The sequence below is a fragment of the Onychomys torridus genome, chromosome 8 (genome assembly GCF_903995425.1).
Source record: "Onychomys torridus chromosome 8, mOncTor1.1, whole genome shotgun sequence".
Taxonomy (NCBI): Eukaryota; Metazoa; Chordata; class Mammalia; order Rodentia; family Cricetidae; genus Onychomys; species Onychomys torridus.
The window spans coordinates 378,663-401,901 of record NC_050450.1 but is presented as its reverse complement, the minus strand read 5'-3'; the positions used below and the strand labels follow the sequence as shown (position 1 = coordinate 401,901).

The following is a 23,239-nucleotide window of genomic DNA, read 5'->3' as shown; positions in this document are numbered from 1 at the left end:
TATAAATAATCAATGTCCTGTGAAATAAGTTATCGAATGTTTTAGTGTTTTCTCTGAATACTTTTCAAACTCCAGGCCTCTCCGTGACTTTCTGCTTTTCGCTGCCGACGCCAGGCCTCTCGGTACTCTCCCGGTGGGCTCCCTTCCGTCACTTCCGGCGAGCCTCTCGCGCGTTCTGAGTTTTAGAGCGGCGGCCGCGACAGTGTAGAAGGAGCTCAGGGTTTCTATTGTAAGATTCACGAAAAGAAGCGGCGTCACCAAGTGCTGTCAGTCATGGTAAGCTGGCCGGGATCGGGAGCCGGGAGAGGCCAGTGCTGCCTGCGGCGCTCGGCGGGGAGGGCCCGGATCTGGCGGCGGAGGTGCCGAGTCACCCCGGCCTGCGCCCGGCCGGCTCCGCTGTCCCGAGCGCTTCTGTCCCAAGTGGGATCCATAGTTAGGAGCCGCCTCTTCTCCTCTTAGCTTGTCGGAGTCGTGACTCTGTGCTTCTTGGCGGGACTCGGGCCTTGAGAGTAGAGAGGAACCTGCTACTTTGTGTCCATAGTTCTCCTAAGAGCTCGACGCGCAACAGGTTTCCATAACTCAGAGATAACTGGAGAGTTCCTGGGGAGTGGCGCGAGGGAGGAAGAGCCGAAGGACATTAAGCTTTTCCTAAGTTCCGTGGCCTTTTATGCAGTAGAGATAATGTCTTAGGATATATGTCACGTTGTGTCTCATCATGTTGTGATAACAACAGTACACAGTATTTTGGGGGTGCAGTCCCCAGGGAACATTGGTAGTTATTATTCTATGAACCAAGAGATCTAAACTTAAAGAGGTAGTAATCACGAAAGTGAGGCGCCGAGATTTGAAGTCACACCCATCTGGCCGCAGTGATGTTTCATTACCACTGTATGTAGCGTTGACTCCATGTCACTTGTTAAAAACAGGAAGTGGTTATTAGATTTTACCTTGAGTGTCACTGTAAATCAAATTTCTAAGTTCATTTATGTAACCAGTACTGAGGATTTGATGTGTTAGGCATCAACGCTTTAAACATGGAAGATAGGAGCAGTAAAGGAGGAGCAGAAGGTCGTGTTCATGGGTGAATGAGTTGGAGGGATATTGCTAGGGGTGTCACCTACTCTAAGTATGTTATTCATGTTTCAGAGAGAAGCAGTGGCTTAGGTGGATGGCATAGGGAAGGAGCTCTGATGAGCGCACCTCCGCTCCTAACCCCTTCATTCAAAAGGGGTTTGGGGGGCTATGCACCTAAGACTGAGTCAGACAGTTCTGGTGCTTAAAGAAAAAGATAAGCTGGGGGGTGGTGGCACTCGCCTTTAATCCCAGCACTCAGGAGGCAGAGCCAGGTGGATCTCTGTGAGTTGGAGGCCAGCCTGGGCTACAGAGCGAGATCCAGGAGAGGCACCAAAACTACACAGAGAAACGGGGGGGGGGGGGGGGGGGGAGTAAGCAGGGGGCGCGGGCGTGTGTCTGTGTTAGTAATGGAAGAACCATCTTTTAAGATTTATTGGTGGGGGATGTGTGTGTGCAAAAGAGGTGGGGAGTAGGTGAGTTTGTGTGCTTGGGTGCACATCGGTGCATGTGGAGGTCAGTAGACTACAGTAGCACAGTGTATATGTCTGTTCTGTGCTATGAGCATTCTGCAGGAGCACTGACCCTGCCTCATGGCCAAGCAGGGGAGGCTTGCTGGAGAAAGAAAAAGATTGTAGAAAAACAGGCCAACATGGGCGAGCATACATGGGCAACTGCCTTGCCTCCACCTGGAATGCCTTTTTGTTTTCCTATAGGTCTCTAATGATAATCTCCTCCTGAACACTTGTTTAATATCTGATCTCAGGTGCTCTCTGCCCCCATACCTGCCCCTGGTCTTTAAACTCCAAGACATTCGTGTTTTATTGTTATCTTCCTTGCCTTTAACATGAGATTCACCAGAGCAGAGGTGGCATCTGCCTTCTTAGTACCCCAACATTACTGAAGTGATATTCCTTAAAGCCCGGATCAGAGCTAAGGAAATAATAGGCACTTAGTGAGAGGTGGTAGTCTAAGTTAAGGGTGGAGGGGAAAGGGTTCCAGACAGAACACGCCAGGTTAGGAGAGTGGGTGGTCAGTAATGAGTCCCTGCTCTCGGTGAGGTGTATGTAAGGTCCAGCCTTGATCTGAGAATATGGAATAGTAGCACAAAGAAGGGAAGGAAGGCCTGGTATGACCAAATCTTACGTAAAGTTGCAGGGTCTGCAGATAGTGGAAATTGGACCTGAGGGATGAGACGGGAGAGAAAAGGATTTGAGGTTCATTGTGCTGCCTAGGAAGTCAGAACACTCTGGCTAGTGAGATTTTAGTTGATGATGACTCGACATGTTCAGTGTTTGGCCTGAAGACATGTACCTTTGAACTAGCTACAGTGGCTGCTCTTGTAGTCCCAGTTAGTTATGTGGAAGGCTAAGTCAAGATCACTTGCCGGCAGTGGGTGGCGCACGCCTGTAATCCCAGCACTCAGGAGGCAGAGCCAGGTGGATCTCTGTGAGTTCAAGGCACGCCTGTAATCCCAGCACTCAGGAGGCAGAGCCAGGTGGATCTCTGTGAGTTCGAGGCCAGCCTGGTCCACAGAGCAAGATCCAGGAAAGGCACAAAGCTACATAGAGAAACCCTGTCTCGAAAGGAAAAGAAGATCACTTGAGCTTAGGACTTCACAACCAGCCTGGGGAACATAGTGAGTCTTCATCTTTTAAAAGTACCTTTATTTGTTTTGATAATAATACCATTTCTTTCTCCCCTCTAGTTCTCTTTCAACATGTTTGACCACCCGATTCCCCGGGTCTTCCAGAACCGCTTCTCTACGCAGTACCGCTGCTTCTCCGTGTCTATGCTAGCAGGGCCTAATGACAGGTCAGATGTGGAGAAAGGAGGGAAGAGTATGTGCCTGTTTTTATTTTGAATAGTAACCTCCCCTGCCCTAAAGTCTATGAATGAGCCCTGTAGTCTCCCCCAGCCCTTAGATTGCATGTGGGCTAGTGTCTGCACTAGCGTTATAGTAAAATTGTCACTCATTCTAGGGCGTGGGTGGTGGGAGTGGGGTGCTAATTATGTTTGATAACAGTGCCATTCAGAGCACAAAAGTAAATAACTTCAAGTAAGATTCTTAACGAAAAGTCATTATAAATTATGGTTACCCTAAAAGCACTGTTTAAAGCTTTTAAAAGATGCATCAGAAAGTATATGTCTTGCCTTTACTTTGTTCTATCCCTTTTATTTTTATTTATTTAATATTCCTGAAATATTCTTTTTCACAGTAATTATGCCGCCCTCAGCCCTCGATCAGCTCAGTAAGTATTTCCTAAGTGACTCGACAATTTGGGTAATATAAGTATGGATGCCAGAAATGAGCATAAGCTCTTCATTGTGCTCAGAAGCAGGTAACTTTTGTCAGGCTAGAAGGACCAAGGCCACAGTACCTTAGATGAGGCAAGGTATGCTTGTGCTTTCCACTGCCTGGGCACTATAAGCACCCCTCAGAGAAGGGGATTCCTCTCTCTGTTTCCTCCCATCCAGCCCCTTAACTCCATTGCCTGGCTGGCCTCAAGTGCTTGTCTAGATACAAAGGTGCAGTGCATGCTTGAGCAGTTTATACTGTAGTGTGGGCTCACTAGATTGTCCCCTAAAGGAAGAATGAACGGTTGATTTACAAGAGGATCACGGGAAGTGTAGATCTTCACTTCCTTTCCAGATAGCTCTCCTGAGCTCCACACCTGAGTTTCTCACCTCCAGTGTGACATTGCATCCCCAGGAAACCATCACTTTCTTCCTATGCCAGAGAAGGCCCTTGTGAGAAGAGCCACATGCTTCCTTTCTTGGTTATGGACAACCTTAATTATGGATGCACTCTTGACTTTTGATGTTCCCACTTTGAATTCATCCTGTGGGAGACTGGATGTAGTGGTGACTTGCAGAAAATAGGTGCCACTTTGCTGTGTTTGGGCTTTGCACTTTGCCCTGCCTGACTATTGGCTCAGCTTCTTTGGCTTTCAGTATCTCAAGCAGGGACACCATCAGTCCCTGTTCATTGGCGCTGCAGTGATAATTGGGAACCTATCTATCACTGGTTCTACTGACAAGTGGGGAGGTGCCAGCTTGAGCCGGAGCTGTGTCGCTTGGAGGCTTCTAGTTAGGCAGCAGGTAGAATGGAGCCATGGGGTTCACAATAGGCTGCCATTACAGAGACAGGATAGGTCCTTAGTCTTGCTTTTGGCATGAGCTGACCAAGGAGCCCAGGTATGTCCTTTTAGAACAGTGTCCTGGAAGTACTTGGATCAGTGGACTTCAGACCAGATTAGATCAATGTTCAGACCTTTTTTATGTGTTTGCTCTTGCTGTACTGGGTATTCAGGCAAGTTAGGTGAGTGCTTATTCTCTGAGTTATACCCTGAACCCTTTAAAAGGTTTTCTTCTTTGAGACTAGGTCTCACACAAATTAACTAGGCTGGCCTTGATCCTGCCGCCTTGACTTGTGAGTCTCTGGGTTTGGGGTATGTGCCACTGTGCTCAACTATGATGGAAGTGATGGAAGAGACTCTTTCTAACCAAGCAAGGCCAAGGGGTCCTGATTTGTGAAATGTGGGTAATTTTTCTGGCTGGAGGAAGTCAGTGTCACAGAGCTTGAAGTCAGCCTCTCCATCAGTCAGTGGCTGAGGGATAGATACTACTGCAGTCTTGGATATTTGGCTGGAACCTGCTCTGGGGCACCCAAAAATGTCTAGGGGTCAACATGTAGCTTCCACAGCTGGGGGTGTTTTAGTGATCCAGAGCCTAGCGCCTTGACCCAGGGCTGGTTGTCTCAGTTACCCTATGCTAGCAAGGTCACTAGCTTAGGGAGGCTGTTTTCCATGTTGCTTTGGAGCTTCCTACCCAAGCTCTTCCCTGATTCACTTCACCCATTCAACATCTAGAGAGAGGCCAGAGTCTACATTACGTCCCGATGCTAAGTGGACTTTTCTTGCCAGACGTGGTGGCATACAACTGTAATCCCAACACTGGGGAGGTAGAGGCAGGCCTCTGAGTTGGAGGCCATCCAGGGCTGTGGAGGAAGTCCTGGTGTGTGTGCTTAACCTGAAAAGCTGCAGTCTACTTCAGTGGCAGTGTTCCCAACCTTAAGCAGACTTGTCCTGGATCCCAACATCACCACTCCTGAGCAGGGTAATTTGGGGCATGTTACTTTATCCATGTGTCTCAGTTTTTTCTATTAATTTAAAAAGGGAGAGATGCTAGTACCTTCTTGATTATTGAAAAGATTAAACAAATGCCCAGGACATGGCAAACACCGTTGGTACCCGTTCAGCCCCTTCCCCCAGTGTCCCACCAGCCCTGTCTGCTGTCTCCTGCCCTCTGTGCAGCTCTAACTTAACTCTTAGACCACTGGAATGTGGACACGTACCATGTTGTGACCTTGCTGAGCTAGGGCTGCCCACGGGGCCTGGACACGCGTTTCTGTTCCGTGGTTTCCCATTGTAGCTTCTCCCTTCCTGACTCACTCTCACCCTCTTCCTTCCCAGGTCCCCACAGTGTCTGCTGGTGCATATCAGTTCACAGTCTCACCTATCAAAACCTTTAGAGGAAGAGATTTTTGTGTGGCACATGGTTGGCACTTAAATTATTGATGAATACATGAACATGCTACTTTTATGAACCGTGGTTTTAGAAGAAAGTCATGTCTGTGCTGGTGCTGCATGATTTAAGTCACCAAGCTCCTCTAAGGCCACATGGTCTGTTCTTGCAGACAGTGATGCCCTTCTGACTGGGCAGTATAGGGGTTTGGGGGCAGGCACTGAAGTTTAGGGGACAAGGCCACTGGATGGGGCAATTGGATAAATAAGGTTTCCTTACAGGAATTGGATTGTGTTTTATAACCTCTTTGTTCCTAGGCCGGCTCAACATTACCTATCCTATGCTATTTAAACTGACCAATAAGAATTCAGACCGAATGACACACTGTGGTGTGCTGGAGTTTGTTGCTGATGAAGGCATCTGTTACCTCCCCCACTGGGTGAGTTGGGCTGCTAGGGTCTGTAGAGAGTCTTTCCTTTGGGGGTATGTGAGTGGGTGGTCAGTGGACTTTATCTCACCTGCAGCTGCCAAGTTTCAGGGAGAACCAGGCTGCAAGAAATGCTAGCCCGTCTCCTAGCTTATTATTAGTTTGCCTGCCAGCAGGGCCTGCCATGCCGTCTGCACCAAACTGCCCACTCATGGACCAGACAGAGAGTGACATCTCAAGTCCTTTGCCTCCTTATTGTCCTCAAGACATTTCAGAAGTCTGTTTGTTCCCCAGGGCTTGGTCTGACACTTTTTCCTGTGTCATCCTATCTGTGACTCTGTCCTTCTTCTGTCTGGGGAAGCTGCAGGCTTCCTTCAGGCCTGCAAGTACTCTCTTGTTCTATGTGTTCCAGAGCCTCATGCTACAATTACCTTCTTCCTAAATGATCACTTTGTACTGCTTTGACCTGTAACAGTCTGGCTCTGACCCCTAGGACACTGTACTTAGGGTCACAGAACCCTCACTTGCCAAAGCCTTACCAACCTGTTGTGGCTGTCTGTAGCATTTGGAGGAAGAGCTATTTCTGTTATTCCCAGCCCTTTAGTGCAGTGTGCTGGAGCCTCTAGTCTCAGCCTGGGGCTGCTCCTAGCACACCCCATTCTCCAGTCCTGGGGCTCCTAGCACACCCCATTCTCCAGTCCTGGGGCTCCTCAGCACACCCCATTCTCCAGTCCTGGGGCTCCTCAGCATACCCCATTCATTCTCCAGTCCCGGGGCTCCTCAGCACACCCCGTTCTCCAATCCTGGGGCTCCTCAGCACACCCCATTCTCCAGTCCTGGGGCTCCTCAGCACACCCCGTTCTTCAGTCCTGGGGCTCCTCAGCACACCCCGTTCTCCAATCCTGGGGCTCCTCAGCACACCCCGTTCTCCAGTCCTGGGGCTGCTTAGCACACCCCATTCTCCAGTCCTGGGGCTGCTCAGCACACCCCATTCTCCAGTCCTGGGGCTCCTCAGCATACCCCATTCTCCAGTCCTGGGGCTGCTCCTAGCATACCTCATTCTCCAGTCCTGGGGCTGCTTAGCACACCCCATTCTCCAGTCCTGGGGCTGCTCAGCACACCCCATTCTCCAGTCCTGGGGCTCCTCAGCATACCCCATTCTCCAGTCCTGGGGCTGCTCCTAGCATACCCCATTCTCCAGTCCTGGGGCTGCTCCTCAACACACCCCATTCTCCAGTCCTGGAGCTGCTCTCAGCACACCCCATTCTCCAGTCCTGGGGCTGCTCTCAGCACACCCCATTCTCCAGTCCTGGGGCTGCTCTCAGCACACCCCATTCTCCAGTCCTGGAGCTGCTCAGCGCACCCCATTCTTCAGGCCTGGGGCTCCTCAGCACACCCCATTCTCCAGTCCTGGAGCTGCTCAGCACACCCCATTCTCCAGTCCTGGGGCTGCTCCTAGCACACCCCGTTCTCCAGTCCTGGGGCTCCTCAGCACACCCCGTTCTCCAGCCCTGGGGCTCCTCAGCACACCCCATTCTCCAGTCCTGGGGCTGCTCCTCAGCACACCTCATTCTTCAGACTAATGCCTCCTTACTTGTACCATAGCCCTCTGTCCCTGCTTCTTTCTTTGGAATATTCTCAAAGACTTGCTTCAGTTAGCCTTTCATGGGAGGGGCCAGCATTGGGGCCCCTAAAGATAAAAGGAGGTAGTCATGTCTTGATTACTGTTGGGGTATTAGGGAAGGCAATGAAAATTCATTTTGCATTTCTTTCTACTCATCCATCTATGTATCTAACTTCTATTCAGAAAGATTTAAAATGAGCAAAAATCCATTCTGGGACCTGCAACCATCCCTCTTCCCTGAACACGCCTCCCCACCTCTGACTTGGTGGTACTGCAGTGCCCTGGTTCCCCCCACATGCCAGAGTCTCGCAGCCTTTGTTCGTGTCTTTCTGTCCCTGCCCTCAGTCATGAGCCGTTTTACTGGGAAGTTAGTGCACGTCTGTTAGCGTTTTCAGGGCACTCGGTAGCAGGTATCTCTGGGCCTTCCGTGACCAGCCTTTCCTTGTGTGGTCATTCTGTCCTAAGTGTGGTCTTGAATGCTGCTTGTGGGACAGCTTTGGAGCTGGGAGGATAAGTATCCCAGGGAACGCTGTGTATAGGAGGCTGGAAACCGATGGCCTGTCTAGGTGGCCTTGGCAGAGACAGATCACAATGCCTGATGATGCAGCCTCAGTTGAATCCCTTACTTGGTCTTTTTCTTCCATGGCATTGTATCAATAGCTTGTTCCAAGTCTTCCTCCTGGGCACTTTCCCCCAAGTAAGACTTCGACCTGCTCAGTGTACTGACTGGCAGGTGTTGGCCGTGGAGCCTTCTTAATTTTCAGGAGTTTCACGCAGATTTTTTTTTCTTTTTAGATGATGCAGAATTTGCTGTTGGAAGAGGGGGGCCTGGTTCAGGTGGAGAGTGTCAACCTTCAGGTGGCTACCTACTCTAAGTTCCAGCCTCAGAGCCCAGACTTCCTGGATATCACCAACCCTAAAGCAGTGTATCCTTTTGACAGAGTCCCTCTGTGCAGGAGGGGTTCCTGGCTGTCACTGGACAGCATGTGGAGCCACACATTTGTTTCTGTTTGAAGTTGTGATTGATAGTGACAGCTTAGCATATCCCCTTGGTCTTGACCAAGTACATCAGGTTCTCTTTGGCCTTCTCCAGTCACTTGTAGGCACTTCATAGACCCAAGGAAAACCTTAATCTTTAGAAAGCCCCTGGAAGCAATCTCCTAAGTCTGCGTTATAACATGGGAAAACTCCAGATCCTAAAAGGTTACAGAAAAGACAAGACCCCTCCTGCACTGACAGTGAAACTTTGTAGACTTCAAAGTCTGCCTTCAACCGCCAGCTCTCTGTGGAGCCCTTGACCCAGGTTCAGCATGAACTAGGTAATCAAGTCCACTTTGTGCTCAGAGTTAGAACCCATTCACTTGAAGACAATAAAGGTGGGCTGAGTACATTTTCTGTGTTTTAGCAAACAGGAAGCAAACGTTTTATATTTTTTGTATGATTTTTTTCTAATGTGCACCTCATCTTAAGCTGGGTATGTGTTTTTATAAATGTGACCAGTGTGAATTAGGGACATACTTTGTGTCAGGTGTGTATAGCAAGATTTTGTCTAAAGAAAAACAAAACAAAAATCTCAACAGCAACATGGACATGTATAACGTTTAAAAACAAACACACAGACAGAAGCTGCTCTTCCTTCCTTCCCTCCCTGTTACCTCTCCACTCACTGTAGAAACAGGCTTTTGGGCTGGAGAGATGGCTCAGAGGTTAAGAGCACTGACTCACTGACTGCTCTTCCAGAGGTCTTGGGTTCAATTCCCAGCACCCACATGGTGAGACTTTCAGTGACTTTCTAAACCTTTGGGTGTGTCTGTGTGGATGTACATGTGCAAGCAGGTACTCAAGGAGGCCAGAAAAGGGCATTAGGTCCCCTGGAGCTTGGATTATATTTGACTGTGAACCATTTGATGTGGGTGCTGGGAACCCACTTTGGTCCTCTGTAGGAGTAGTATACACTCTTAACCACTGAGCCATCATCTCTCCAACCCCTATTTTACTTTTTTAATTATGTGTATGTATGGGTGTGTGCATGTGAGTCTAGGTGCCTTTGAAGACTAAAGGGGTGTCGGATACCCTGGAGCTACAGTTACAGGTGATTGTTAAGCTGTCCGGTGTGTGTGCTGGGAACCAATCTTGGGTCTTCTGCAGGAGCTGTACCCACCTAACACCTGAGCCATCTCTCTGGCCTTGGAGGCTATTTCTTCTTCTTGTCATGGGGAAAAGTTGATCACTTTGGTTATCTGCCATTCCAGGGGGAAGGAGGTCTTAGTATATGTAATGGTAGGTTTTCATTTCAGCTTGACTGCTTAGAATCACATAGTAGGCATGTTTGTGAGTATTTCAAAAGAGGTTTAACCAAGTGGGCCAAGTCCCAGACTAAATAAAAAGGGAGAGGGAGAAAACCAGCTGAGTGCCATCATTCCCTTTTCTCTGTTTCCTGATCTGCCCAGATGTGAATAGACACACCTCCACAGCTGCAAGCCTCTCCTGCCAGCATGCCCTTCCCCTACATCATGAATTTTTTTTTAGGGAAAACCGTGAACCCAAATAAATTCTTTCCAGTGGTGCTTCTTGTTGAGTATTTGGTTACAGGGATGAGAAAGGGACTAAGATAGTGCACACCAGAGAAGTGGGGAGCTGGTACCACAGATCTGCCAGGGACTGTCAATGTAGTTCTAGGTGCCAGTCCTGACGGTACTATCTACCTGAGGTGAATAGCCACAACAACCTCCCACAGACACTTGGTTCCAATTGAAGGTATGCATCTTGTCATGTTGCCTTGACAGCATGTATGCAGATTAGAAAATGCATTGAGAAACTTTGCCTGTCTGACCACTGGAGATGTGATTGCTATCAACTACAATGAGAAGGTAGGTGAGCCTGGCTGCCTTACCCTTAAAAAAAGGTTATGTTTATCCCAGAGAGAGGGACAGACCAGAGAGATAATTACATCTAAGTCTGTTTTGGTGATCCAGAGAGTTTATTGGGGTGAGTTATAGGAGCATGGGTGAGCAGGGGTGTGACTTATGGAAGCTGCATTAGTGGGTTTCTGTAGGTGGACTTTCCTTTCCTGCCTGACAGTTCCCAAATAACCAACACGGAGACTTAATTATAAATGCTTGTTCTGTAGCTCAGGCTTGTTACTAACTAGCTCTTACAACTGAAATTAACCCATTTCTGTTCATCGTGGTTTTACCTGTCCTCCAGCATGTCTTGCTCCCTCTGTGTCTCCTGGCAACTCTTCTGACTCTGCCCTTCTACTTCCCAGAATTCTCTTAGTCTAACTCTCCCACCCCGTCTCTCCTGCCCAGTTATATGCCAGTCAGCTCTTTATTAACAAATAAGAGTAATACATATTTACAGTGTACCAGGATTGTTCCACAGCAGAGTTCCCTGTACAATTTACAGGCAGTTACTCTCAGGGAGGGCCACTCGAATCTGGGAACCTCTTGTCTTGGTGGGCACCAGGAATGACTATGGTGCACATACATACATGCAGGCAAAACATTCAGAAACTTAAAATAGAAACAAATATTTCTTTCCCTTTTTTTTCCCCTTTAATTTGTTAAAAAGCCTTTGCTGGCTAAGCTTGGTAGTACGTGCTAGTAATCTTACCTTCTAGGAGACAGCAGGTTTCACGAGACTCCCCAGTTTTTTTTTTTAATTTCCTGGGTTTACATTAAGAGCCCTAATTCACTCTGTGTGTTGGTTAATTTTTTAAAAGGGGTGGGTGTGTGTGTGTGTGTGTGTGTGTGTGTGTGTGTGTTCATCTATATATAAAGTAAAGCACTGGGCTAACTCTCTAGCCTGCTGTGGTGGTTAATTTTGATTGCTCCTTAATGGGATTTAGCGACACCTTGGAACAAGCCTTTGAACATGTCCACAGGAAGGCTTTTGTAGATAAGGTCGAGATGGGAAGACCCACTCTAATTAAGGTGGCACTGTTCCATGGGTTGGTGTCCTAGACTGAATAAAAACAGTGTGAGCTGAGCACCGGTCTCATTTCTGAGTGCATGCAGTGTGACCAGCTGCCTTGAGCTCCTGCTGGAACTGTGAGCCAGAACAGACCTTCGTCGTTTTCATCAGGTGCTTTGTCAAAGCAATGAAAAAGGTGACCTATGTTCAGAAATTGTTAGGGCTGATGACATTTATAGGCAAATAGGCTTAATATTTTATACTTACTCTTCATACCTCTGCTTTTAAAAACATCTATTAGAGGGCTGGAGAGATGGCTCAGTGATTAAGAGCACTTTTGCTTTTACAGAGGACCCAGTTCAATTCCCAGCACCCACATAGAGGTTCACAACTGCCTGTACCTCTGGTTCCAGGGGATCTGACACCCTCTTCTGGGTGTTGGGCACCAGGCATGCATCTGGTGCAAATATATACATATATACAGGCAAAACATTCATAAATAAAGTAGAAATGTTTTAAATCTGTTTTTTAAAAGCCTTTGCTAGCTGAATATGGTGGTTGTGCTAGTAATCTAACCATCTTGAGGCAGCAGGATGTGGGCTCAAGGTTGATCTAAACCACAAGGCAAGTTTCCCTCTCCCCCCACCAAAGGTCTTTTCCGTCCTTTCATCTAAGCCAGGCCTTTGCCATGTTGGGAGTAACCAAAAATACGCTGTGTGCCCATCCTTGTTACATCCTCTTGAAAGTGGGCAGCCCTTTGAGGAGCAGAGCCTGATGTGGGACAACATGCTGTGGTGACCTTGGAAGTAGAATTTAGCTGCTTGAGGATAGTGCCTCTTGGGGTCTCTTCTCACGGGAGCATACATTTTCTTATATGGATCTTCCCTTAGCCGCTTCCTGACTTGGGTCTGTTGAATCTGAATACTGCGTACATTCATCCATGGTTCTCTCCTTCGTAAGTCTCTTATTCAAGACAACTTAGTAGATGAAATGACAGGTGAGCTTCCACAAAGCTCAAGAGGGCATCACTTCCCCACTGTCCACAGAGTTGTTGATGGAAAGTATAACATAAGTCTTGCCATCTGTAGCAACAGAGCATGACAGTGTGGGCACCTCTACAAACTGATAGCTGTGGAGTTATGCCAGGACCAACCCCAGCCTGGCATAGTTTGGCCTTCTCTGAGACCAGTGCCAAACTCCTTCACAACACTGATCCCCTTAGACTAGGTCCCCACAACTGTGCATGGGAACCTGATCAGCCAGTTCCTCACATGGTGTCGGTGTGGGGATCCAGCTGCATCTCTGGTGGTTCCCTTGTATCTTGTGGGTTCAAGTCAACTAATACTGAGAATTCTTACTTCCTGTTTCTGTTCATTTTAGATCCTAATATTTTGAGGGTATGAACTTAATAAATGTTCTTATCTTTAGCTTTGTCAGATTATTTTAGGTAATACCTTTTAAAAATAAGCTTCTGTAATCTATAAGCAGCTTCACAGTGTTGTTCATAATAAGGTGATAATGATTTTTTAATGGTGATGTTCAGATTATTAATAAAGCTTTTGCACAATAAGGAAGCTCATGTCTCCAGAAGCCAGGCCATGAGCCACAGCAGCAGGTAGCCCCTATTGCTGGCTCAAAACTTCAACTTTCTGTTCTTTCTGCAGATCTATGAGCTGCGGGTGATGGAGACCAAACCTGACAAGGCTGTGTCCATTATTGAATGTGACATGAATGTGAGTGACTTTTTCAGATTTTAGGGAGGTCAGGACCCCAGGAGGTGCCACAGAAGGGGACGAGGAGGAAGATGCTGCCAGGAACATTAGGAGGAGGCCACTCACTGACCACTTAGATGGCAGGATCCAGTCCCCCAGGCCTGCCAGGAGTGAATGCTTGACTATTAAGAGCTAAGTGGGAACATACTATGACAAGACTCCTGGTTGTCCAAAAAAAACAAAGGTACACTGTCTCTTTTCATTTATGTGACACTCTAAGGTCTCAGACTTTAGAAGTGGAAGACAGACGACTGGTTGCCAGGAATACATGGATCATTGTAGTTATGTTTAGTGTCTTCCTGTGGTAATAGATGCACAGGACCACCGTGGTGATAGTTACATTTAACTAACCACACACACAGCTCTCAGGAACAGCAGTGTGTCTATAATGTTGATGGTCTTGTAGTGATGCTGAGCTGTATAGAAGTGCTGCTGTTGGGAAAACTGGACAGAATGCACATTTAGTGCTGTTTCCTAGAACTCTCAAGCTACTGTTGTCTGAGTTAGTTAAGGAGGCTGGATGTGGCTGTGTCTCAGAATTTCAGCTTTTATTTTCAAAACACAGGTGGATTTTGATGCTCCCTTGGGCTACAAAGAACCAGAAAGACCAGTACAGCATGAGGAGTCAATAGTAAGTGGTTTCCTTGAGTCCTCCTTCTTAACCATGTGTATGATATTTATACCCATGCTTTTTGCGTGTTTTCATTACATTTAAATATGTTGTGTGGGGGTTAGGGGCACATGGGCCATGGTATGTGTGTGGAGGTCAGAGGACAACCTTTGGAGTTGGCTCTCCCTCTCCCATGTGGATACCACAGATTGAATTCAGGTCTTCAGGCTTGGTGGCAAGCATTTTTACCTGATGAGCTGATTTGCTGGCCCCTTCCTGTGTTTCTTTGTGAGTGGACTCTGAAGGGACTAGCTGGGTCACGACCCTTGCTGCTTTCTAGGCTTGCCTCCTAGGAGGACAGTGTGTTCCAGCTGTCGGAGATGGGGACTCTGGGGAAAACTGACCGTCCACTCTGAGAAGTTCACCTCCTGTTTTTCTGTCTTCCTGTCAGGAGGGAGAAGCTGACCACAGTGGCTATACTGGAGAAGTGGGCTTCCGTGTGAGTACCAGGCAATGTATATCTCTCTGCATCCTGATGCCGGCCAGGAACTGTTCTCATTGATGCTTTGTGAACATTAGCAGGACATGAGCTCTGGGTACCCTTAGGAGCAGACAAATTAGTCACTTACTCAATTACCAAACCTTTCAATATGTGCTTTCTTCTGGAACCTTGGCAACTCTGAAAGGCTTCCAGCTTCTCTTGGTACTTTCAAAACTTACACCTAACATAGGACTTGGGCGTGGTCTCTAGGTATGGGGGGCCGGGGATGTCTACCAAAAGTCAAATTATTATAATAGATACACACAGCCCTTCCTTTAGGTTCAGCAGTTGTTAGCACATGTACTTTGACCTCTGAAAACATCCTGCTTCTATTTGTCTACGCCATTTGAAAGTTAGCTGCATGTTTGCCAGCCAGGCTCCCTGGTAAACAGAAGTGGCTCATGTGCAGGCTGAGGTTCTGGGTAGAGTAGAGGAGGTATAACCAGACATGTGGGAAGGAGGAGCCTGGCAGGTATTGCAACAGAGGCCTGCTACCTGTTGTATAGGGCTCCTTTGGGTCCTGCAGTTGGGCGGGGGGGGGGCGGGGGGGGGGGGGGCTGGCAGAGATATCTTGGCTGCCAGCACTCAAGGTGATCTGGGCTATGCCACCTATTCTGGGGTCTCTTAGTAGAAGGCACACATTGCTCACTCACATACCCTCTTGACTTCCTTGTCTAGGCCTTCTCTGGTTCTGGGAATAGACTGGATGGAAAGAAGAAAGGGGTTGAGCCCAGTCCCTCCCCCATCAAGCCTGGAGACATTAAAAGGTAGGTCTGTACTTGTATGTCCCTGCTGAGTGTTGTCATTTTGCAAGAAGTGTCTGACACAGACCTTTGGGCCAAAGCTCATGGCACTGGAGAGCCCCATTTCAGTGCTGGAAACAGACCAGCAAGCTACTGGGTAGGTTCAAACCATTGCTTGCCCTCTGACAGTGGTAAAGCGTGATGGGGTTGGTCTAGGGATTCATGGTAAACCCTCTTCTGGTGGCTACCAGGTCAGGGATAGGCATGTGTTAGCTGTCTACTATTTGTGTGACAGGAAAGATAACCCTGGGGCTGGGTTCCAGTGGAGCACTTTCAGAGAAGTCTGAGGCTGGGCCCAGAGCCCACAGTCCCTGTCTCAGGGGCAGTGCTTGTACTTGGTGGTTCCTCTAGCAGGTGCAGAGAGGGCAGAGCAGAGCATACCAGAGAACTACCAGAAGACACTTGCTGTCTCTCCGTATCTTCCTCTTGATGGTCAGAGGTAAGTCTTAGTCCTTCTTGGAACTAACCTTCCTTCTTGTCTGTCTTCTTCACAGAGGGATTCCTAATTACGAATTTAAGCTTGGTAAGATCACTTTCATCAGAAATTCACGTCCATTGGTCAAAAAGGTTGAAGAGGTGAGTTTAAATCGTTGGTCAGTTTTACTTACTAGTAACAAGTGTTTTTGCCATTCAGAATAGGGTGCTTCTGTCATATTTAACCCCTTCTGTGGCCCTGCTGTTCTTAACAGCTGCTAACTCTGTAGATCCATTGCAGGTCTACTAGCCAAGGCCTGGCAACCCAGAGGTCAAGAACCGACTTTAGGTTTGGCCATGAAAAGATCTTGGACCCCAGGTGGATCTTGTCTTCTTTTTGCTTACTGTTTGTTTCAGGACAGGAAATTGAACCCAGGGCCTTACACATGCTGAACTATACCCTTGCTAACTCTGGTTCTTTCTAATCTAGACCTTTTTTTTTTTTTTTTTTGCTTTTCGAGACAGGGTTTCTCTGTGTACCTTTGCACCTTTCCTGGATCTCACGCTGTAGACCAGGCTGGCCTCGAACTCACAAAGATCTGCCTGCCTCTGCCTCCCAAGTGCTGGGATTAAAGGTGTGTGCCACCACCGCCCAGCTGACTTTTTTTTTTTTTTTTAAAGATTATTTATTATGTATACAGTATTCTGCCTGCAAGTCCAGAAAAGGGCATCAGATCTCATTATGGATGGTTGTGAGCCACCATGTGGTGGCTGGGAATTGAACTCAGGACTTTTGGAAGAACAGCCAGTGCTCTTAACTGCTGAGCCATCTCTCCAGCCCATCTTTGTAACCTAGAACTAGAGCTTGCCATTTCTGTAGAGTGACTCCTGAGTTAGTGGCGTGGCTGTAAAGTAGGGACGGTAGGTCTAAGAGTCCTGCAGGAATGAGTACTGTGAACAGGCCCAGCTGTCTCCATCGCTGGACATGATGCCAGGGTACGGGTGCATGTGCTTGTAAGAAATCAAATCGACTAAAATCATCAAGACATTGAGAGGATGAATACAGTCATGGAGGTTCAGACTTCTACTACAGGTCTGGCACCACCTAACAATGGTGACTAGCATGATACTAGCTCACAGAGCCCTGGTCAGGTGCCAGGTACCCTCTGTGTATGTCATAAGTAACATCTCATTGCTGGAGTATACTTGTGAGCCTGATGCTGTGATTGTGTCTGTACATGTGCATGGGTACAGAGCCAGATCCCCTGACCACCACACATGGTGTCAGTGTCACCCTGTTGAGAAAATGACCTTCACAAAGATATCAGAACAGCAGGCCTCTATGACCAGCATGTTCCTGTCACAGGTTTGGGAGTCGGGGGAGGCTGTCTTAGAAGCAGGAGGCATTACCGCACAGGAACTTATTCCGAGGTGTTGTGCATTAGTTTTAAGTGGTTCATTCTGCTGCAGATTGCATTCTACACAGCAGTTGTGTCTGGAATACAACTACCCAAGTGTGACATGTGTTTCCAGGATACCCACATTAGAACCTAGGCTCAAAGGATCACCCTTAGCTGGTCATGGTGCATACCTGTAATCTCAGCAGTTGGAGGTTGAAGCAAGAGGACCCAGGAGCTCATAGCCAGACTTTGCTAAATGAGATCTGTCTTTAAAAACAAGAACCAATCTCCCTGAGGGGCTTCAATAGGGCAGAGATCAGCTGTGCTGTGAAACCTTCATAGGAGGAGCTGCTGGACCACTGACAGACACTCTTGGCTACTGAACTCTTTCTCCTCTAGCATCTGGGGTGGCCAGAGACAAAGACTAGGGTGCTCTCTGCATGTCCCAGGCCTTAAGCTGACAGTGTTGTAAGTTTTCTAGGCTCAAGGGAATAGATGTCAGTAGGTCTCTTGTACCTCCATGAAACCTTCCTGCGTCCTTCATCAGATGCAGTCAGGCTTTCATTGTGCTGACACTCCAGGATGATTTTTAGAAAGAGAGTGAGACTTGCAAGCACAGCAGGATCTGTTTCACCATAAATATTTAAGTATGTGAGATTGAAAACATAGCTTTACTGTATTCTGGAAGCCACTAAAGTTTAGTGAAAGGCAAAGAAGTAGGGTGCTCGGAGTGGTCAGCGTGGCCTGGTGTCCATCCCTAGCACAAAGGCAACATGAAATGAAAGGGTCTGTCCAAGTAATGCAGGTTGTGCAAAGCCTGGCATGGTGGTATGTACCTGTGCTCAAGTGGGATGACTTGAGCTTAGGGATGTAAGAGCAGCCTGGGCAACAGAGAAGACTTCATTGCAGAAATAACCGAGTAAATGAGTGAAAGGGAGGACGGGAAAAGGAACTGTGAAAGTAAGTTCTCTAAATGGATGGCCATTAGTTTGCAGTTAGCTGGGACTACTGATTTCAAATAGTGAATGTAGATGTAATTCTGAATGGTCTTATTAATTAAGAAACACAGAGCCAAATGCAGAGTTAAAAGCCCAGAGATCAGAGAGCAGTAGCCAAAAGCTGAGACCACCTTCTTACCACTGCTGCTGCTGCCATCCTTCCCCTAAGAAAGAAACCTTCTCTTGTGTGTCTGTCTTTTTATTGACTTTCTGTTCTGCCTTCTCATTGGTTGTAAACCCAACCACATGATCTTGTCACTGCCTATCTATACAGACCTCCAGGTCTCTATGGTTAGTATTGAGATTAAAGGCATGTGTCTCCAAACTGGCTATGTCCTTGAACACACAGGCTCTGCCTACCATGTGATTGGGATTAAGGGCGTATGCTACCACTGCCAGACTTCTGCTAAATGGCTTGCTATTAGCTCTGACCCCCAGGCACTTTTATTTATTAACTAACATATAAATAAAATCACATTTCAACACAAATAAAATATCACCATAAGTGAGTGAAAACAGCTCTAGACTGAGCGTGGGAAAGATCTAGAAAGAGGTCATAGGTTAGAGACATCATCTTTGGATGCATGCATATAAGTTGGATAGTAGAACAGTGTCTCCAAAAATCTGCTATCTAATAAAGGGACTGGAAAGATGGCTCAGTGATTAGAAGCACGTGCTGCTCTTGTAGAGGACCTGGGTTTAGTTCTCAGCACCCACATGGTGGTTCACAACCACCCCTAACTCCATTTCCAGGGGACCTGACACCTTTTCTACAGGTACCAGACACATACTCAGTACATATACATAGGCAAAACACACAAATGAATCTAAAAATTTTTTTTCAGTTCTGAAAAGTCCTGAGGGAAAAGCTCATGGGTCCCTCCCCTTATAACTGAATTATTGACTATTGATTAGGTTCTGGAGAGAGAGAGAGAGAGATTGATTGATTGAGATTGAGAGATTGAAATTGTATTCCGTCAGGTTCCAGTAGATAGCTCCAAACCCATGTTCACACAGACATCCTGGTTAAATCCAGTCAGTAACAAAACAGAACAATCAAACAAGAATAGAAAGATTTGTAGGGAAGAGGGGCTATATAGAGTTGGGCAGGCGGGAGATAAGAGAAGGTGGGGGATGAGATCAGTCTGTATGTGTTAATACATATATAAACTTTGCAAAGAACATGTTTTATTTAAAAACATTTTCATGGGAAGCCAAGCATGGTAGCACAGCTATAACTCTAGAACTCAGGAGGCTACAGCAGGATTGTGAATTTGAAAGTAGCCTGGGCTACTTAAAATGACTCTTTCAACAAAGCAAGATAGAATTCCAAGAAGAAAAATTCCCAGCTGGAAATTCTATACCCAACTCTTTCTGGGCTGAGTGTTGTCTTCACAATGTGACTGTTTGGACATAGGGCCTTTGACAGGGTATAATTAAGGGAAAATGGGGCCCTAATCCAATCAGACCTGTGTCCTGGAAAAAGGAAATGTGCACATAGAGGAAAGGCCAGGCGCAGACACCGTGGTCTCCACTTTGCATCTCCAGAATGCTCACAAATGAATGTGGTTTTAGCCACCAAGGCTATGACATGGCAGCTCTACACCAGACTGGTCCACTAGCTCACCTACCATTGAGACACCAGGTTCAGAACAAAAGTATTTTCTGACATGTTGGACCTCACAAAAGACATCTTTGAGAAGCCTTTCTGGGGACTATACTGTGGGCTGTACCTTACCAAATAAAGGAAGTAGAAACAGCTGGAGCCAGTGGTGGTTCACACCTGTAACTCTAGCACTTCCGAGGCTGAGGCAGATTAAAAGTTAAAGGCCAGTGTGGGCCAGAGAGCAAGAAACTGCTAGCCCTAGCTTGAAATACACCTCCTTCAAACATGACACTGGTCAGTCTTGTGATCAGATGGACAGAGGAAAGAGAAGTCAGCCCAGGAGGCTGTGTGGTAGAGGACTGCATCCTGTAGCTCACATGTGCTCTGCCCTTGTGTGCTTGTCATCATAGAAACACTAAATTGCCTTAGAGATGCACATGGTATGTGTGAAGATGTGTTTTGGAAATTGAAAGTTCCTCTACCATAAGAAACCAAGAGATAATGCCTCAGCTCTCCAGTGGTTAAAAACATGATAAGGGGAAAAACCCTGCTGTGTTTTTTTGCAAAGTTGAAGAAACAAATCTTGCTGCTTGTGAAAGAATTGATTAGTAGTGTCGTCGTCCATCCCCCCACCCCAGCTGAGGACCGAACCCAGGGCCTTGCGTTTGCTAGGCAAGCACTCTACCACTGAGCTAAAATCCCCAACCCAGTAGTTTTTATGGTTGGTTGGTGTGTATATAAAAAGCTTTTAAAAATATAATATTAAAATATAAAATAATCCAGAATTCCCTTCTAGGAAAAAAAATAAACAAAACAGAGCTGTGAGCAGAGAGGAAGCTGCTTATCACAGTAGTTTAGGTATCATCTCCCTGGAAGTGAGGGTATTATGTTAGAAACTTGGGTCTGAGATTTGGGGATTAAGTAAACACATGTGCAGGAAAGTGACTGGAAATAACTTTTGGGTTGGTGAAGTGGAGGATGATTATTTATCTTGGAGTGTTTCACTTTTTACATTGAATATGATGGTTGTGGGGATGGAGAGGGCACTGACACACAGGACCTGGATTCAATTCCCAACGCCCACATGGTAGCTCAAAACCATCTGTAGCTCTGGTCCTAGGGGGGGATCTTGTGCCCTCTCCTGGCCTCTATGGGTACTGCATGCACGTTTTACACAGAACACCTACACACATAAAAATTTTAAAATACAAAATGATTATTATGTGAAAGGTCCTCAAACTATCATGGTTTTAATTTATAATTTTTCAACTTTCTAGTGATGTGAAAATGATAGATGTTCAATAGAAACTGTACCTAGAGTTTGAATTTTGATCACTTCCTGGGCTAATAAGTGGTGTGATCCTTCTGAGTGCAGGATGATAGCAAGGAGCCACAGGTTCCCTTCCCAGAACACTGCTGTGGTGCGTAGTTGAGCTGGGGTGCTTGGAAGGGACATGTAGGAAATGCCTTTTCACCTTAATGATAACTTCGTCTGAAAATGGCTTATCAAGACATAACCCTCCATAAGTTGAGGAGAGGCTATGCAGTAAATCTAAAACTCAGAGCTGTGATTTGTGGGTTTCCCAATGCCATGAAATCGAGAGACATTTGATGTGTGTGTGTGAGAGAGAGAGAGATTGATTGGGTGGATACGTGTTCTGTGTGCATGTGCCCTAGGATCCCAGAAGAGGATTGGAGTTACAGGGAATTGTGAGCTGCCCAGCATGGATGTTAGGAACTAAATCGGGGTCCTCTGAAAGAGCAACACACACTTTTAACCATGAGCATCTCTCCAGCCCTCCAGAAGCATTTCTTATTATGAATAATGAAGTAGGGAAAGTAGATAGAAGACACTAGTCCATAGAATAAAGCAATTATTGTAAATTTGGAGGGGTTTCTGAAAATAATGTTCTGTTTTCACACCTAGGATGAAGCTGGGGGCAGATTTGTTGCTTTCTCTGGAGAAGGACAGTCGCTGCGGAAGAAGGGGAGAAAGCCTTAAGTCCAAACCTGGCAGCTGGCTGGCAAATAAAGACCGTTTGCAACTCACTGGCTCATAGTTACTGCCTCTGACAAGTTCAGAGAATGCTCTCTTATTTATGGTTTGTTTATAGAGTTACCTGCAAAACAGCAGAACTGGAGGTTGTGTGTTTAACCTGGGGAAGAGAAATCACTCTCGGGTCCATAGGTGGCCGCCTCTTCTACATGTGTTCTGCTCCAAGGCTCTCCCAGGCCTTGCAGACCAGTTCCCCTTCCTGCCTTGGTCTTCCTTCCCAGGTCAGTATAGGGCAGTGGCTTCAGCAGATTACTGGCTACTCAGACACGGAGCTGAGTACCTGACAAAGATGGTCTCTGCCTTTATTTACAGTCTTTCAGAAGGGATCTCATCCAGACAAATTCATCCTCATTTTGATCTGCTAGCTGTCAGTGAATTCCATGAGGAAGCTAAATGCAGAAGTTAGAATGAATAAATGCTGAAGTTATACCCCCCCCATTGCAATTTTATTTATTACCCAAAGTTCTGATTGTTTGGTTTTCAAGTACTAGGGTTGAATTAAAACCTCATGAATATTAAGCATGCCACATACTTTGCCACTGAGGTTCACCACGCCCCATTTTCTTACTGTTTTATTGTACTCACATCTGCACTTTGTATGATGTAAGATCTTTTGACATACTGATCCAATTATTTAAAATTTGTTCCTTGAGTAATTCTTATTCAAGAATTAAATAAACTGATTAAAACTCACCTCTAGCTGTTTGATTGGTAGTTTGGGCCACTAGCCAGAAGTCACAGGAATGCCCACTTATAGCAGCCCCACACCTCATCCTGTCATTAGAAGACTGCACCTCTGAGACTTGTCGAGATGGTGGGGACAGATGACAGTCCCTGACACTTGCAGTGGGGATGGTCAGGCCTAAGAGGGTTCCCATGGAGAATGCACTCTTCCTATAGGATGATGACTTGAGTGTGTCCATTCACTCTTAGTAAGAAATATCCATAAATATTATGATAATTGGCTCCTGTTGTTTTCTTACTCTTGGGGGGGGGCAGCTCCTAAATAATTCACACACAGAGGCTTATTCTTAATTATAAATGCCTTGCCTTAGCTTGGCTTGTTTCTTGCTAGCTTTCCTTAACTTATCCCATCTACCTTTTGCCTCTGGACTTTTCCTGTTCTCTAACTTCTGTAAAATATTATTCTAACTCCATGGGCTTGCTGTGTAGCTGGGTGGCTGGCCCCTGGATTCCTCCTTCCTCTCTTATTCCTTGATCTTTTCTCTTCCCAGATTTCTCCCTCTATATAATCTTTATACCTATCCTTCCTCCTGTCTGGCCCTTGGCCACTCAGTTCTTTATTAGGCCATCAGGTGTTTTAGACAGGCACAGTAACATAGCTTCACAGAGTTAAATGCATCATAAACATAAGTAACACACTTTAAAATATTACTCCCCAACATCCCATCCTCTCTGTGACACATCATCACTGGCCAAATGTGGCCTTGGAAGGCATAAATGCTACAGCCTGC

At 46.6% G+C, this 23,239-nt stretch overlaps 1 protein-coding gene across 2 annotated transcripts; it reads left to right on the top strand.

Moving 5' to 3' along the window:
- The first annotated feature begins 90 nt into the window (after positions 1 to 90).
- On the top strand, positions 91 to 22,457 carry Ufd1 (ubiquitin recognition factor in ER associated degradation 1). Of its 2 annotated transcripts, XM_036197410.1 has the most exons (12): positions 91 to 276; positions 2,780 to 2,912; positions 3,291 to 3,323; positions 5,916 to 6,037; positions 8,445 to 8,575; positions 10,447 to 10,519; positions 13,229 to 13,297; positions 13,902 to 13,967; positions 14,398 to 14,445; positions 15,166 to 15,254; positions 15,785 to 15,866; positions 21,636 to 22,457. In XM_036197410.1, exons 1-12 carry the CDS (start codon positions 274 to 276, stop codon positions 21,708 to 21,710), a joined length of 924 nt encoding a protein of 307 aa, XP_036053303.1. In that variant the 5' UTR covers positions 91 to 273; the 3' UTR covers positions 21,711 to 22,457. The 2 variants fall into 2 exon arrangements, with proteins under 2 accessions (XP_036053303.1, XP_036053304.1); XM_036197411.1 differs by lacking the exon at positions 91 to 276 and having other exon boundaries at positions 2,823 to 2,886.
- The last annotated feature ends 782 nt before the right edge of the window (positions 22,458 to 23,239 follow it).

What these genes read in the sequence shown, in the direction of transcription:
- Ufd1 (XM_036197410.1), top strand. An exon ending in ATCACCAACCCTAAAGCAGT is followed by an intron (nt 8,576 to 10,446) that starts GTATCCTTTTGA and finishes GCATGTATGCAG; the next exon opens with ATTAGAAAATGCATTGAGAA. An exon ending in CTGGAGAAGTGGGCTTCCGT is followed by an intron (nt 14,446 to 15,165) that starts GTGAGTACCAGG and finishes TTCCTTGTCTAG; the next exon opens with GCCTTCTCTGGTTCTGGGAA.